The 17,908-nt window shown below is 41.2% G+C and overlaps 1 protein-coding gene across 2 annotated transcripts in view; it reads right to left on the bottom strand.

The window, feature by feature from the left end:
* LOC108078964 (band 7 protein AGAP004871) overlaps positions 1-16,249 on the bottom strand; it is a 40,091-nt gene extending 23,842 nt beyond the window's left edge. For both annotated transcript variants that reach the window (XM_017173129.3, XM_017173130.3), the window contains exons 1-2: positions 15,498-16,249; positions 8,891-8,990 (exon numbers count right to left, since the gene is read on the bottom strand). In XM_017173129.3, coding sequence (XP_017028618.1) covers positions 8,891-8,990; positions 15,498-15,548 — 151 coding nt within the window. In that variant the 5' untranslated portion in view covers positions 15,549-16,249. The remainder of the gene's footprint in view (positions 1-8,890; positions 8,991-15,497) is intronic.
* Positions 16,250-17,908: the final 1,659 nt, after the last annotated feature.

Genomic DNA, 17,908 nt, shown 5'->3' with positions numbered 1-17,908 from the left:
TCAGGACGGACTAACGCCCAATCAATAATTCATAACCAGCGCACATTGACGACGCATTCCCCGGCACTCGGCAATAAAATGAAAAGCGAAATGAAAAACTGCCCTGGCCAAATGCTTGCCAATAATTCAACGCTAGCTCCGTTCGATTCAGGGTCCTGTGCCGCTGCTCCCGACTTTATCAATGGTAAATCGGACTGTAGATACATATATATACATATATACAATGTATATATATAGTCACACAATGAATGAATGCGAGGCGGCGCCGAGGCTCGATGTCGTTGTCGATTTTGGTGTCGCCGACATTCCGTCCTTTGCCATTTTCCTCTTGTCCTTTTCCCTTTTTAGCTGGAAAAGCGCTGCTTTTCCGACTATCATTTGGGCGGTTTTTCCGCGTTTGCTCTCCCGCTTGTGATAATGTTGCTGCTCTGTCCCCGGCGCGGCATGAAATATTGATGTCGCAGAATGTTGTGCTGGGCATATTAAGCGCTCACATAAAGTTTATTACAGGGGCATATGCTCGCCATGGAGCACTTTATATTAATTGATTTTTTTTTTTTTTGTAGAGTCCTCTCTACTTTTCACATGGAATTTAATCATCGAAGAGTAGCCAAGCTTTTCATGCATTTCCTCAACCGCAAAGCCGCTGTTTGCAATCCTTTTTTCCTCAGCGTCCACTCATTACTTGCTGTTTACAAGCCGATTTCGATAAGAAGGACACTCTGGAGCCCCCGTGGAGCTATAATTAATAATTTTTCGCGGCACTTTTAATGGAGTTTCACAGGGGAAAAAATTGATGATAATAAGCGAACTTTTTAAATTTAATAAATGCATTAATTTGAGTGGTTTCAGGTAGTCAAAGTATGAAATTTTAATTAAAATTTGTTAATTAAATCTATTTAAAAATGTTAATCTTATTATTATATCTATTTTATTAATTTTCGTGAACTAACTAAACGCAATACAAATAATATTTATAAGCTCCTGAATCATAAAGTAAAAATAATCCATCATCCCTCTTCTAAATTTTTAAATATTACCCAAGCAATCTATTATTCATTTATCATATTTTTTGTGCCAGTGTCCAGGATGGTTCCTGCTGATGTCAGCCACTGCTGAGCTAACCGCTCCGAGAATTAATTAAAGCTCCTCATTGTTTGGCCAGAGCGAGCCAGCGATCAAAAGTTCGCGCGAGAATAAACAATGCAGTGGCAGGGGGGCGTACGCAAAACGGATGGGTTTCAGAGGATATAAAAGGTGGCAGCTTTCTGGGGGGCCAGGACAACTGCAAATGGCCAACAAGCTGATAACGTGACCGACTTGGAAATCAATTAAAGTGCAGCGAAAGGGCCGGCGAGGCGAGCACTGAGCTCTGCGGTCGAGTGTGTGTCGGGTGCAGAGAACGAACGGGTTAAGGATGTCATGGCGCTCCCTGGTAAAACTTAATTATGGCGGACGGATGTGGCGCTCCAGGGGGGCGGAAGCCACGCCCACCCACTTCCCTGTCCAAAGCACACACACACTCCACACACTCCGGCACTTGTCGCCGGCGAAGAACACGCCTCGCCAATTTTTCGAACATATTTCTGGAGTGCACACAACCCTTGCAAACTCAACCCCTTTTCGCTGCTCATTCGATATCCTGGGGAAATGTCGTGCCAGCAGTTGGAAGATTTAATTAAAAGCTCGAGTTAAAGATGCCTCAAAACGGGGATTACAAATTATAGTTGGAATTATGAAAGGGATTTAGATAGTTGCCGAAGTATTAGGCACAAATTGGATTGAAGGTACTTTAACTTTGAGTGAAGAAGTAGTAAGCAGTTGGATTCAAGGTACTTAAACTTTAAATAGATATTATTTGAAGTGCCATATGTGCTTTTATAAATTAATTTTTAAGTCTTTCTGTTAATTGCACAACTGCCTGTATTTATTAAGCTATAAAATAAATACCCAACAGCACTCTTTATACTCTTGAGTGTGAATTTTAAACAAGTCATAAATATCATGATATAACCATTATCCCATAAAGGATCAGCTACATAAATTCCTATTTTATATCCAATTTGCTGGCAATATGAGCCTTGCCTGAGTGGTTATAAAATGGCTCTTATGTGCAAAAACACATGTCCGGATAAAGTTATAAATTGCATTGCTCTGAATGTGAAAGTTGTATAAAATAGAAATACCAGCAAGAAGGCCAACTTTAGTGTTTATTGTATTTCATGAAACTATTTCTCATTCCATTTTAGAGCTCAGTGAAAGGAGTTATTTCATGCTAAATATGATGCCAAGTCTAGTTTTGAATATATATTCAAAGTTTAATTATAAAGCCAGAGTAGTTTGAATAGATAGGTTTAATTATATCAAAATAGAGAACTTATACACCAAAATAAAGACGAAAAACCAACTTTTGATTCAGAATCTCAAAAATATTCATTTAACTTAACTTCCTCCATCAATTAAAATACATTTTGTATAATATTTAGGGTAAATTCTATCTGCTTTAAATCATATTTTGTTCAGTGTACAAACCCACTCTAAGACTCTCTGAAAACTTCAGTCCATAAATGACACAAATTGACAGCTTTCTGTTCAGAAATGCCATTACTTTCAAGTTTCCAAACTTCTGGTTATAGATCTTGGGATTTTGCATAAAATGCTCGAGGACTAGGGAACTTTTCTCAAGTTTAAGCCACCGCCAAGACTGCTTTGCTTGCCTGGCGGTGGTGCTTACCTCGACTGAACCCAAAGCCACCGCTGGTGGATCCCGAGGCGGTGGTGTCTAGAGCCACACGGCGGGGCGAAACACTCGCCTCGCGCTGGCTACTGTGGTTGCTGCCTAGCATGGCGTGGCGTCCGGCGGTGCGCGGTGTATGGTGGGGATTCTGGTGACCCTGGTGGTGCAGTGGCAGCTGGTGGTGCTGGTTGTGCTGGTGGTGCTGATGGTGCTGCTGCTGCTGCTGTTGTGCTGAGGTTCTGGCATGCCGCTGTGGTGGCTGTTGCATGCTGCTGGCAGTCGTCTGCCACAGGCTGTCAGTGCGGTCCGATATCTTGGGGCCTTTGCTGTTCACCGTTGGCAGTGCGGAAATTTGGTTACCACTTGCTAATTGCCACAAGTTGCCTGCACACACACCAAACTTTCCACCGAAACGTTTATTTAATTTGCGCTTTAAGCACGGCGCCAACCAAGAACTCTATTAAAAAGTTTTTCGGGCACAAAGTTTTCCGGCTCGGTTGGTTCCCTTCCCCCCTTGAGTTTTCCCGCCACCACTTAAATTAGGACAGCCACAAAGGAAAAGCCAAAGCCACAACATCAACAATGAGCGGTGCAGCGACGATTGTCAAGTGAACCGTACGTAAGATGGCGTTCCTGCTGCCGACGCTCATGGCGAGATCCGGAGTCCTTAATCCGTAGTCGGAGTCCGCAAGCCGGAAAAATAGCCTGGGGGTATGTATATATAGATGTACACCCCGTACGGGAAACACGGAAAACTAATTTAATAACAACACGCCCGGGGGGCATGCAACGTGCCGCTGCTGGTACTCGGTGCTGGTGTGTTGTCCGCTAGCCTCTGGCCACAAGTCCTCCGTAGTTTATAGACCAAACCGAACTGAACGATGGCCCAGCGAATGGTATTAAATTTATTTACTTGTTTATCGAGTGCACGGGTGTATTTTCTCTTGTATACATATATATAATCTACCCCTATTTGCGCTTAGACAACAATTGGCTCGAACCGGAGGCACCCGCGCCCGCTCGCTCGGTGGCAATTTATGCTAATTGCCATTGACAGTGGACAAGTTAATAGTTCGAAAATTACGGTTCGCCTTCCGCTAACGTATTCAGCTCAAGGATGCAGGATGTGGACTGCCGGATGCGATGATGGCCGATGATGTTACGGCCAAGCATTCACAGATGCCTTTTGAGGCGGCCTCTCCTTTTGTTGGTGACAACCTCGAACTAGTTTAGGATAGTTGTGCAGCCCCGAAATGTATATGATTAAACACTGGCGGAAAAGGTTTGGGATTTTTTTTGGGAAATTTGGAGGGAAAAGATGAAGTAATTATACAATTTATGAGATATAAAACCATATTATATATACAAAGATAAAGAAGTTACGAGATCGTCTATCTGGTAAGAGTTTATAAATGTCAATCAATAAATATACTTGTTCATTGTTGAATAATATTAAAGTAAATATTTTGTAGAGTGCACAAAATATTACAGAATTTTTGTAGCAATTAAAGAAAGTTCTTCATTCCTTAAAAACATTTCTTATAAATTTTATTATAGTTCCCAGAATGTTCTTAAATTTTTACAAATATTTTTCTTGATATCCTTCGATTTCGTAGTATTTTTTTAGCCAAGTGCAGCTACCTTCTACCCACCCCCCGCTGTTATTGTTGCCACTCACCCCCTCGGCCGTCTTCATTATGCCAGTGTTCATTTGACTGCCGCTGAGGCTTTTGCATCAAGTCAAGTCAAGACGAGTCAAGTCGACTCGAGCCAACTCGACCGCGTTGTCAACTGTCGCATCAGTGTCCCCTCGTCCCTTGGTCCTTTCTCTCCTTCTTTGGGCCAGCAAGTAGGCTATTCTGGCCGTGTTCTAACAACGAACTGCAGGCTCGAGCCGGCTTCGCCTCCCGGCAGGACTTTCGCCGGGCGAAAGTCACGCAAGGACCCTCTCTCGCCGATTCTCGGCTGGCATTTACATGCTTGCATAAACCTGAATATTTAATGCTGCCCTCCCCGCCGATGGGACATCAGCAACAACTGTGTGTGTGTGTTGGCTCGTTATCTTTGTGTTTGTCAAATTGAATTGTAAATATTTGAAAGGCGGCGGTAGTTTTCATTCGTTCATGGAAATGTGTAAAAAACTAATGCAGCCGATGAGTTCAAGGCGAAATTGGGTAAATACGGCAAGGATACGGGTATTGTGTGGACAATTAATTATACAGAGAAAGGATTGCAGCGCTAACCGCTGATATCTAGTTTGTGGTACTTTATTTGCTATTTATATTATAATTTAGACTATATATCTGAAACTCATTCAGTATTTATTGTCTGCTGATTAGAAAATTAAATGGAAAATAGCATTTAAAAGTGATTTATAATTATTAGACTGTATTAAAGTAAGAAAAAATACATAGTATTTTGGTTGGATTTTAACAAATGTTGACATATTAAATAATTTATTAAATACTCTAATAGAAAGTTAGTTAGTTTGTTTAGTACTTATTGTAAACTTTAAATTACATTTAGCTTTATCTTTATTTCTGTACATCCTGTAACTCCTGATGAACTGCAATTGTTGCTGACTCAAACACGTAATTGCATTTTCCATTTCCCGGCTTGGCCGGCTAATGAGCAAAAACTAGTCTTTGAATTGATATAAACAAGACTAATTGGTTTTGCCCGTGTTTGTTTTGGCCGAGAGGGGTTTGAGCTTTGGCGCACCTGCAATATAAACTCCTTGCATTTTGCTCGTAAACCGAAATGAGGGAGAAACTAAACCTGGCAACAAGTTAAGACTGCGAGGAGTAAATGGCTGTAATGGCCGCTGGGGCAGACTAGTAATTACCAGAATACGTATACGTCCTGTTGCACCAGCAGCGACACGGACATGGTCGTGTCTCGTGCTAACGGCACTTGTGCCAGTTCTATCGCCATTTGCCTTTTGTGCGTCAAATTAACAACTTCCGCATGAGGCCACACGAGGCACTTGCACCCAAATGCGTCATTTTCTGGGCCGCCTTCGTTGGCTTTTGTCTGGCCAGGCGCAGCCATATTGTCAGGGCTTGGCCAGATGCCAGGATGCAGGATGCGGGACACTACCGAGCTACAGGATCTCGCAGCAAAGCCAGACTGACGGGCCAGACAGGGCCTATTATTGTGCTTTAATGGCAGCTAAACTGGCAAGCTATTTAGCCAAAGGGATCCGCCTCGTATTCCGACCTGATTAATGGCATTTTTAAAGTCTCACCCCGCCGCTTAACCCGATTAAAGGATGCTACATCGTCGAGTAATTGCTAGAAGTTTTCCTTTTAGCCATTTGGCAATTGTTTGCCAACAACTATTCAATACTCAATTTCCAGCATTTAAATGCCTTGTTTCCGCTTCAGCCAAACCGCCTTGGGGGATACGCTGCCACACTCGCACTCACACAACCGATCGATATGCAATATCCTTGCCATCCAGGCGAGTCTTGGCCAAAAAGGCTAGCATCCGCCGTAGAAGTTGTGAAAAATCTCTGCGCATCAAGCATGCTTCAAACGTATCATTTGAATCTGTTCGATGGGGAAAAATGCTCAGACATTTATTTTATTATTTTTCCTTCAACGGCTTGGCTTTCTTTTTTGGTTATTTTTTTGAGCGGAAAACTCATAACCGAACCGAAAGGCAAAGGGAAACTTTGGGCTCAATGCACAGGAAAAAGTTATTTATGTATGGCTTTAGGGAAACTAGGAAAGCAGTAAGGAAAATAGACTAGGAGGTTTTAAATGTAAGTTGAGAAAGTAAAATTTAATTAAATTTTGATGTTAAATTTTTTAAGTTCATTTTTACATCACTGTATTAAAGCACTTTTGAGGCTAAATATAAGAAATACATAGCTTGATTTAGTTGTATTTGCGATTCTTTTAAAAAATGTGTATTCTTTGTTAAAAAGCTGTTAGTTACAGGTTGTACTTACATCTAAATATCTTAGTTTTGATATGATTTAAGATCTTATTTGTAAAATAATGAATATAACAGAGGTTACATTGTAATGGCATTTTTTCTCTTAGGTACTTGTATTTTAAGAAGTCTTAGATCCGAAATCCATTCACAAGATGTTTCCCGTTTAATTTTTTCTTAAACTTTCAGAAGTTTTCCCTTTGAAAAACATGAACACAAAAGAAAACCTTCTTAAAGTCCTTCTTTTTTTATAAAAATTTTAAAAGGGTTAAACTAAATCCACTCTTATTTTGTCACATTTAATCGAAAATATGACAAATAGCTTGTAACCTCTTTAGAGGACTTTTGAAATTAGGTTTCTCTTATCCATCTGATTCGATAATACCTCCCATAACTCATGTCGCGTTCTCCCCCATTTTTTTCCTGTGCACTTAAGTGAAAAAGCCTGCGCAAAGTTCTTCAATGAAAAACATAAAATATTTGCCATTTCTGGCTGTTTGTGCTTGTGTTTGTCTGTCTTCTTGGGGTTCTAAGGCGATTTCCTCAAGTTTCGCTGCAGCAGGGCCAGGGCCACATAGCCGGAGCATTGAACTGCCAGGGCTCCTGCATTTAGTTGGCAGAAGCCAATTCCCGGGGGCCAGGCCCAGAACATTGGGACCATTTTTAATTTCTTTTATTCGGCCAGCGCTTTTGTCATTGAGAGCCGGTTGAGCTGGCCTGCAAATGATTTGTTTCTTACTTTTGTTTTCGTTGGCCACTGGTAAATGCCAAGTTTATGCAAAATGTTTGTGGGTCAAACATTGGCTGGGACCAAGGAGGAGTAGGGACGGATGGACAACTGGGGACCCAAATTAACTAATGATGAAAAATGCCATCCCTTTTTGGGGGGCCTTTGTGACCTGGTCCAGTAATTTGCAGCGACGGATGGTTTATGAGCAGCTCGGTTCGGCCTAAATGAAGTTGTCTGACCGCCAACAGCAGCCTTTGGCTGAAGCTGCCACAGTGGCCACAAGAGCAGCAGCAGTGGCAAACATATAATGGATATTAAGTATACGCCCCCCGAGACCGTTTTCTTTGGTCGCTCCCCTGTATGCTTATGGTAATATGGTTGTAAACGCAGCTGTAAATGTAAATGAAATGCTAATGCGTTCACACACACACACACACCGTACACACGCACTGCTGCACTCACACGAGCCCCGCCGCCCCATAAAGTGCATTGCTCATACGCCCTGTTGCACACGGGAGAGCAATCAGGCCCTTGTAAATATTTCATTTATGCACTCGCAACAGGAACTTAATTTTCGGCTAAACTATCTCAATTGGAAATGAAATCATACTTACGCCGGCCCGGTCCCAGGACCATCATTATCTATAAATGGTATTTATACATATGCAAGAGTAGATATACAAACCGAAGGCAAAAGAGCGGTTATTAAAATATAGTTATCATTTTGGACTCACCAAGTCTACGTACTACAGATGGAGAGATGTGAGAGAGAAGCGTTTGGTTGATTATTTGGTTGGTTGGTTAGTTAGTTGGATTTTGATGATGCGTTTGGTTTTTGGTTTTGCGTTTTTGCAAATTATTTGATATGCAAATTTGTACAGAGAGAGAGAGAGCGTTCCAAATTCGTCGAATTTGTTGGGCAAGCATCATGAAATGAGTTTACGTTTAATATATAATTTAAAGGAAAGAAACTGGTTAGTTGACAAATTTACAAATTACACAAGTGTGCGTGACGACGGGATCGGTATGGTCTGTATGTGCGGGTGTGTATAGTGTGGAAATGACGATTGCATCTACGCTTGGCTTAAATCTAGGCTAAGAGTAAGGCACAGCCATGCCGCAGCGTGTGTGTATTTTATGGGTGTGTGGCATGCAAAGACGAGGGGGAATGGGGGGGGGTCGTTGAATGTTTTCTGGGGGTGTAGATGTTGTGGCGGCCAAGGGGATGCAAAACGGTTAAGCGAAATGTGAAACGCTATTTATTTGCCCCTCCTGGCGGGGGGTTTGGTCTTCTAGGGTTCTGCAGGGAGGCATGTTTGCTGGGATTAAACTAAGTATGTCAACTGCAAAGCCAGTAGGTCAGGGATACATAGAGTCCTCCTGCCAGTTGTTACCTCTCTGTGTGATTGCGGGGGAGGGGTATTGGGATGGGGTTCTGTTTTCGGTTGCTTCGCCAGAGCCTTCTTTCTGCCTGACACACTTACTTTTCATGATCCGATTCCTGTACTCATCATCGCGCTGCATGGTTACACTCCCACCGCCGTTGGAGACCATCGAGCTCACTTGTTCCATGGGCACAATATCCTGCAAGAAGACATGGAATACAATGACAGCAGGAGATGACAGGCTTACAGGCTATATTCAGTACTCTGAGGTAAGAGAAAAGGGATCAATCTAAGTCTAAATCAATTAAAAAGTCTCTAAAAAAAAGTCTTTTGGCAGCCAAGAAATAACAACCATTCCCTTTGTCCATTACATATGCCCATATATCTTGCCAACTATAATAAACCCTTGTAAACCACGACTACTGTGTGAAAACACAAAGACGAATGCACCAACTGTCATCAATCATACGCCCCGGCGGCAGGTCGGCAATATGTTTGCCGCCTGCTTATCGGAACGAGTTATGGGTTTTCCCACAAACAGAAAAATGGAAAAAAACGCTGGGAAAAACTGAGAGATAGAGAGAGTGAAAAACGGAAAAAGGAAACACCAAATGCAGCATGAATATGTGTTGGGCAACCTAATTAGGGAGGGCAGAAAAATTGCATTTATTTCTGTGTAACCATGTCCTGCGGGCAGATATAAATTCCATAAATTCCTTTTTACATTTTTAATTGTCCGTTGCGACTTTACCCCAGAAATGAACTAAAATAAATTGGGTTCATTTCTTTTTTTCGATTTTTTGTTCAACGCTTTTGTTGAAGTGCCAACAAAGGCATTTTCTCCATGCCATGCCATGCGGTTTTTCCAGCTTCACTTTTTGTGATAGCCCGCCTGCCAGCTTTGACTGGTTCCAGCTGCACGGACCGGATGGCCAGGACCAGGGAACAGGACCAGCAGCTGCTCTTGCCCAGCCAGCCGTGATATATTCGCCCGGATATATGTATCTGTATTGTGTGCAGCCAGCGAAGTGTGCCCTTAGGGGAATGGGATGTCGGAACGTCGGGACGTCGGGACGTTGGATTGGGTAAAATGGATTATGCTCGGCTCACTCGTCGACATTTATTAATGAATTTAACAGGATTAGTTGGGTAATAAACGCATTTGATCCGCTGGTTAGCTGCTGCTTCGCGGATTAGCCGCTGAAACGCTTGCTGTGAGTGGTTCTCAATGCACTCGGCCAGATGGCAAAGACAGGATATAAAAACGTGTCATATTTCACAATGATTGTCATGAAGGAAATGAGAATTTCCAGGGTTCAAGTGAAATATAAAGCAGGAGAGATGGCATGGTAAAAATAAATAAAATAAACACTGAGAAATATGTTCATATATTCATAATAGTTAATTGAATTAAAAATATAAAAAACAACAGAAAGGATTACAAATTTTCAAGAATGTATTTGGTATTTTCTTCTTATTTTCTTCTTAAATAATTCATTTTAAAAGAATATATTCATTTAATTATCTTTTTATATACTACATTTAATAAACAATATTTTCCTCTATGCATCCGTTCAAATATTTATTTTCATTTCCACAATTTTCCTTTGTTTTTGGCTGCATAAATATTCATTTTCATTTATCTCAATGAACTGCAATCTGTGTGCCTCGCTGTCTGCTGATGATTTGTGCTCGGCCAGGAATGAAGTTTATAATTTATTTCGCCAAATAATAGTTTGATTGATGGCCCCAAAAAAATAAAACCCCAAAGAGATTTTAAGCCAAAATCTCCGTAAGCAAACAATATTCCCCTGTAGGTGGGATGCTATGTGAGCTATGTGGGTAAATCAGTGAAAATTGGCGAGGGAAAATCTGCGCCACTCACTAAAGTAATTTGGACAATGCAGAGGAAATGTGAGCTGCCTGGCTGGAGGTCAAAGGGCATGTGGGGAGCTATTGAGCGGCTGAGCACGTCACGTATTCGACATGTAAAATGCGCAATTCAATTTTGATCTAAACACGCATTATGCAGCATATTACGCATACGCCATGTGAGCCGCCACGTGCCCCGCCCTCCCCGGATACCATAAAACAGAAGCAATCTAAATGCATGGGTCCTATGCGGAGTTTTTCCCGGCATTCCCCCCCGCCACATTTCAGCTCGGGCTGTCATATTAACGGCTCCTGCATATTGAAAATGTTTCGCCTGCAAAATGTGACAAACTTTCAACGATGTCGTTGTGAGTTTTCGGCTGCTCTGTGTGTGCTGCTGGCTCCCTGCCAGAAGGCTGCCATGTGCGGATGTGGACTGGATCCACGAGAGTGTCTGTCCCGGATAAGAGACACTAAGCCACCTGGAGAGCGGAGTGGGCCCGAACAGGTGTGTTCGCTGGCAGGAAAAGGCTATGGAGAAGCGACTGGTTTGGGCTTCAATTAAAATGTTGCCGAAATTGCTTTTTGTTTGCAAATAAACAAAACCTGCATAGAATATAAACGAAGATACATTCTCATGAATGCGAATAAAAACGAATAAACTTAGATAAGTACAATTTACACAAATGCTTTTGCAGTAAAGTGCAGAAAGCTAAATAGAATTATATGGAAAGCAGTCGTATAAAAAGGGAAATCAGGAGAACATATACAAATTGTGGGCAATTTTTGGGGGAAAGAAGCCTAAGGCAATAGAGAAAATGGAGGTGGATTTAATACAAAAGGAACAAATTATCGTTATGTATGGAAATCAAACCAAAAAGGATTTAAAATATATTTATTAATCTAATCATTGTGGAATAATCAATGTTTAAAAGATTCTTCATATGAGTAAGGCCTTTAAACTTGAACTGTATACAATATCTGAATAAATATTGTAAAAAATACAAACCCTATAAAATCAAAAGGTTACAGAAATGTCAATATTGCACCACAGAAAAAATAAATAAATGAAAATCCTACAAATATGAATGCATGAAAGCCCCAGAGAAATCCATCAAATACAATAAATATATATACATTGCAGCTTTAGCAAATTTAAATGGGAAATGAGGAAAATTGGCGGATTGAAAACTTGACACCAAATTACGTTTAACTTAACCCCAAAGTTGCCACTGGGGGCTTGTGTGTGCAATTTGCATAAATCTCGTGGTAAATCCTTGCAAGCCAAATGAGCTTTGAAAGTTTCGACAAGACGATGCCGTCAGCACATCCTTCTACCTTTTTTTTGGGGAAAAGTTTCGCATCGATTTCAATTTCGCCAAATTGTCGGTTTCCCCAGCTCGGATTTAATTAAATGCAATTGCAATTGAAATTGCACTGGCGATTGCAAGGACACACTGGCGGATGAAATTCGATGTCCAGCATTTTTTCATTCCCCCTCGCTCTGTGCCTGTGGCCTGGGTTTTTTTCCAACCTTTTTGTTTGAGCTGGCCCGTGTAAATTTAAACATTTTCATTTACTTGTCTGTCGTCTGTTCGCTTTCGTTTTTCCCCGCATTTTCCCTGCTGGGTTTCCGCTTTTCCTCTGCGCCCTCAGTGGGGTCACAGCGGCCTGCTACTTTGTCATGCAAATTAACGGGTATATTGTAGCGACATCGCGACCGTAACCGCAGCTGTAAGTCACACATACAAAAAGAGGTCCTGGGTCCTCGCAGGACGATACGCACACGGGGCCATAAATAAGCCATTGGCGGGATTAGTGCGAGCGAGAGTTGATGGCCTGTACTTTGCCACATATACTGAATAATTAATTTTTATTGATCGCGGTCGGCTGTTGTTTATTAGTTTTCTGTGGGAGGCTTTGTCTGGCCCTCTTTGGCGGCTCATAAAGGACTCACAAGGACCTCTCGCGGCCGCCATTGTTACCCATGTGTGCCGCATAATTATCTAACACACACACACACTGTGGATACAGGCTGCACTGTTTACCCAATTGTATCGCGCTAATAAAGTTAATGTGCTCGCTAAACTGTTGGCCATGACTCGCCCTCGCCCTCGCCTTTGCCCCGGATGACCCTAACCCGTCCCAGTAACGATCCCGAGCTAGCCCAGTTACCCACTAAAGTCCGTGCGAGAAGTGCGCTAATTGCCTTTCAAGTTGTTGACTGAACCATCACTTTCTGGGCTTGGCTTTCCCAGGAAAAGCGAGTGGTGTAATGGGAAACTTTCGAGTGGCGGCGTGGAGTTTGGGGGCTGGGAAATAAATTCGAGAAAATAGTTGTGGCATGAAGAGACAGCTGAAGACCTAATCGATAGTAGTTTAAAGAGCAGAGATCATCTATGTGTGTGACTGGCTTGGCTGAGAGTAATTATAATCAACTGCCAGCGAGTCACATCTAACAAGAACGTGCCTAAATGCTAATTACTTTCGAGTGGATTAATTAAAGCCTCAAAAACATTTATCATAATTTTAATGCCGCAAAAACTAATTGGAAAATGTGGTATACAAATTTTTGGATAAGCTAGCTTTGGGTTTATAAATATTTAACCTCTTTACTGTAATTATTACTATTTATTTATAATGTTTTCAAGTTAGTTAAATAATTACACTAGACAAAGTTAAATATTACACTACTAAAGGATACTTAAACAGGAAAGTATTTAATTTGAATATGTATTTAAGGTCTGAGTAATACTCGCATTATTTCTTTTAAAATTTTAAACTGCCTTGTATGCTTTTAGTTCTTACTTTTACAAATTAAAGAGGTCTTTGATCTCTACTTTCAAACTATTTATATATTTATAAATTTCTAAACAGCTACCAAAAATCCTCAAACTATTTTCACAAATTCCATTAAAGTTTAAACAGAAAAATATCTGTTGTTTGTCCAACAAACTGCAATTCGTAAATTCCAATAGGCAAATATATTTGATTTCCTCTATTTGCGTTTGTGCTTATCCTCTGGCCTTCGCTCTAGCCTCATATTTAAATTCCGCTAAACAAATAGAGGCAGTATTTATATGCAAACATGTAATTATCCGCTGCTCACAACCGATTTAAATTTCAAATCCAAAGCCCCCAAATGTGCCCTACCAACTGATCTGGCTTTTGTGACCCCAAAAGGCAGAGCCAAGTCAACGGCAAACCAAATATTTGGAGAAAGCTCAGGCAAGACAAAGGATCTGAATCTGAAACTGAATCTGGGCTAATGCCTGGCTGAGCCCCAGGTGCTACTACTACTACTACTACCGTTCTCAGCCTCCTCGGGGGAAGCCTTTGGCCAAATATTCGCCGTAAAACAAATGCTGAAAGCGAAAGAGCCTCGGCTAAGTGCAGTGTGTAACTGCAGCACTCAACAGACAGGAGCGGCGGTGGCGGCGAACTGATTAAATATCCGGGCCGCAGTTGGCGGAACGGAATCGCAGGTATCCCCTGGAATCCCCGGCTCAGTTGTACACTCAGCATAATGCGAATCCATGTAGGGAAATGTAATTTGAGCGGCAAAACAAACAGCGTGGCTAAAAAGCGTTTGAAAGCCAGCCAGGAAGTTGGGCTCTGGGCAGGTGCTTGTGCTGGCTGGAAAAACAAAGGCCCCCCTGCTGGATATTTGCCTTGCCGGTGCAGCAGGAGCAGGAGCAGCTGCTGTTGGGGGACACAAAACAAAGGCTCGGTAAACAGCCGAGCAATGTGATTAAAAAATAAAGGAACACAGCACAACAATGGGAAATGGAGCAGACCTACACGGCGGGAAAATATCAACCAAATTGGCCTTTAGTTTCATTGTTCTGCCCTTTTGCGTTTGGCCAGCAAAAAATCTTTGGAGAATTCACAAAAAGTAAGCCATAAAATATTTCATTCCGTAAGCGGTTATAAAAACGGGAAACTGCTGACTTTTAAACACCCCTAAAAACATTTTTTACAGCCACTAGAATTTTCTTTTGGACATTTTGTTGTGTTTAAACTCTCAGAGGGTTGCTGTTAAAATGTTAACACAATTTAATTGTTTAAGAAAAAATATTTTAGACAGCAGAGGAAGTCTGTCCTTGAACTAAGCTGCTAAAAAATATTTATTATTAGCTTTTTCTTTTGTTTCCATAAGCAGATATGTTTAAAAATTAACGAAATAACATATAATTCGTGGTTACAAATTAATTTTTAAGGCTCTATACAACTTAAAAATTTGTATTCGATAACCAAAACAGTTTTGTTTGTTTTTTTTTTTTTACTAAAGTTATTATTAAACAACTTTAACTGGAAAATACCTAAATTTTTGTACAACTTTAATTTTAAATTGATGTGCCTAAAATTGCTTAAAAAATATTGTTATTTTAAATGAAGAATTTTGATTTACTGAGAATTTTTAACTAATATTATTATATGTTTTCAAAAAAAAATCGTACAGAGGTCAGTGATTTGTGTATAAAATAATTAAATTATTTTTCAACCAATTTTCAAGTATATAAAATCGTTTTAACCTTTAAAAAAATAATATAGAATCCTATTGAAACCTCTAAAATAATAAGATTAGCACTAAAATTAAGTCCTGGTAGTTTTAGCATTGAAAATATTTCAAAGTCACTAAAAAATATTTTTATAAAATAACACTTGCCTTGCCATATGTTAAAAATATTAAAGCAATGCTTTGCACTCTGTTTTCTTTATAATTTCATTTTAGCACAAATATCTTAATAGTACCCTAGTTTTTCTCACTGCATTTGATGACTGCATAGTTTAAAAAGGACAGGCCTTCGGCAGGCACTCTGGCGGGACTCACCTCGTAGCGTGTGTCGATTTCTGGCAACTTCTCCAGGAACTCCTCGACCATCTTTCGTTGCACGTGCGCCGAGCCGAGCCGTCACACACACACACTCACGCACACTCGCACACCCTCGGGCAGGACCACGCACACTCTAAGCCAGGCACACACACACGCACACGGAAACACAGATACAAATAGTAACAAGAATCCAAATCAGTTGACACGCACCAAAGCGAAAGTTTCACCTCATCAATTATGAACAGTTCCTAATTGCTGCTGGCAGGTTTTGCTACCTTATAGATAGATACAGTTGGTTCTACGAAACAATGTCGAGTTAAAGCTGAAACACCTGTTGTGGTTTTTGTAGTTGTTTTTGGATGTCACGCACTGAGAAATTCGTAGGTTGCTGTCCCTCAAAGGTTGTATCTGTGTTTTCACTGTGTGTTTACTGCTAAATTTGTTGTTTGTAGGTTGTAATTTGCACTTTCCGTTGTTGATGTCCTTTCCGTGATTGTCCTGGGGAGGGGGATATTGGATGTACTGCTTGTTCTGGTCACTTGGCACTTGATTTTGGGCGGTAATTTTACGAGAATGCAATGGATTCTAGGAGGCGAGGATGCGAAGATGCAGCAGCGGGCGCGAAAAAAGGAAGCTTAAGCTGAACCAAAACATGTGCCAAAACTCCCTCTCTGCTTAGCCAACTCCTTGGGCTCCTCTTTGTGTGTGCGAGAGACCAACAACCAACAAACGCTGCCCGTTCACTGCCGTTCAGCACTAACAACAAACTGCAGAAAAACAAAACATTTATAGCCAGGCCAGAGGCAGCAGCAGCAGCAGCGGCAGCACCAGCACCCGAGTCCGCGTATCCACTCGTATCTCAGCGGCCCGAGCGTGATGTTGTACTAAAAACTGGCCAATCGACAGCAGCCGAGCATCGTCACTTCATCAAATCGCTGCCGATGCGATGCTGGCCGATGAGCCTGATGCTAGCTTCGAAAAAAAGAGTGCGGACCCTGCCGGCGCCGGCGCAGGGAGGACGCTTAGAAGAGGGGCAGAGCCGCAACTCCTCTTCGCTCCTGTATGTATTCCGCATTCTGGGGATTCCCCCTCTCGACTTGACACACATCGGCCGAGCTTGCGATCCAAAAACAGCAGCCTCCAGTGGATCGCATTGGAGTGCCGAGTTGCCGAGTGCCGGAGTACCGAAGTGGCAAGTGTGCGGAGTTGCATGTTGCATGTTGCCTTTGTTTTGCCAGCACTTGTAAATAATTTGCAGCTAACGAAGGCGGCGCCACTCAAAGAAGTCCGCATCTGAAGGACCCTTCTCTTGCTCTATCTGCTGCTCCTTCTACATTCCAAGGATCGAGGGATCTAAGTCGGCTAACAGTTATCATTAATCTCGAGCACACACAACGCACGATGACACACACACACCGCAATTGATTGCTGTCAGCGGGCGCCTAGCGTGTGTTTGCCTAGCAATTACCACCGGTAAAAACTAATGCCGGCAACGAAGGCCCAAAATATGCCCCAGGGGAGGTGCACTTTAACGACACTTAAGAGCTCACGGGTCTTGCCCAGATTGAAATCTGGCCCTTGGATAGTTAAATAAAGGTCATTGTTGTAGGGAAATGAAGGATATCAAGTTCGATTTTAAATTAATAAAAGGGGATTTAGAGAGTTCTGAATGAATATATTTTCCATTAAGTAGCATTTATTTGACGAATTTCTATATAAATGAGATTCATTAATTTTTTTAATTATTAAATTTATAAATATGTATATTAAAGGATAAATTTTTTATTGGATATTATATACAAATAATCTCGTTTTCTCAATTGAGTTTTAATTTAAAATATATGTTATAATATATTTCAAGTAAAGATTCATTGTTCATATTTTGACTTATCTAAACCTTGAATATACTGATGGCCAAAAAGCAAATGAATGCCAAAAGTCGTGTATATTCGAAATTAAAATGTTACTTGGTTCAATTAGGATTGATTTACAATTCGATTTAATCCAATTTTAAAATGCTAGGATATAGAATTATCGGTTTATGGATGTCAGCTTCTTTTTTGTCAAGGCCAAATGTATACTTTTGCCTAATAAAACGAATTACTTTTCTGATCTTAAGACGAAACACCGACTATCAACTGGTTTTTTAACACCATAGAGCACTTCCAGAACCCTTAACAATCCACCCATTATCTCGATCCCCATTACTTATGCGCAAGTTCCAGTGTTAAGCCAATCAATGATGAATAATTCCTTACAAAGGTCCCGCTTTTGACTTCGTAGTTACAATTCAAGCACTTACCGAACCCATTGCTGCCATGAGTGTGGAGTTCTAGCCGTCGCTGTACTCGATGTACTCAATACTTAATGGACACCAAAGTTGAACCTGTGACCGCACCAACCGACCT

Source organism: Drosophila kikkawai, chromosome 3L (genome assembly GCF_030179895.1).
Source record: "Drosophila kikkawai strain 14028-0561.14 chromosome 3L, DkikHiC1v2, whole genome shotgun sequence".
In the NCBI taxonomy this organism is placed as follows: Eukaryota; Metazoa; Arthropoda; class Insecta; order Diptera; family Drosophilidae; genus Drosophila; species Drosophila kikkawai.
This window is presented reverse-complemented; position numbering and strand designations above follow the sequence as displayed.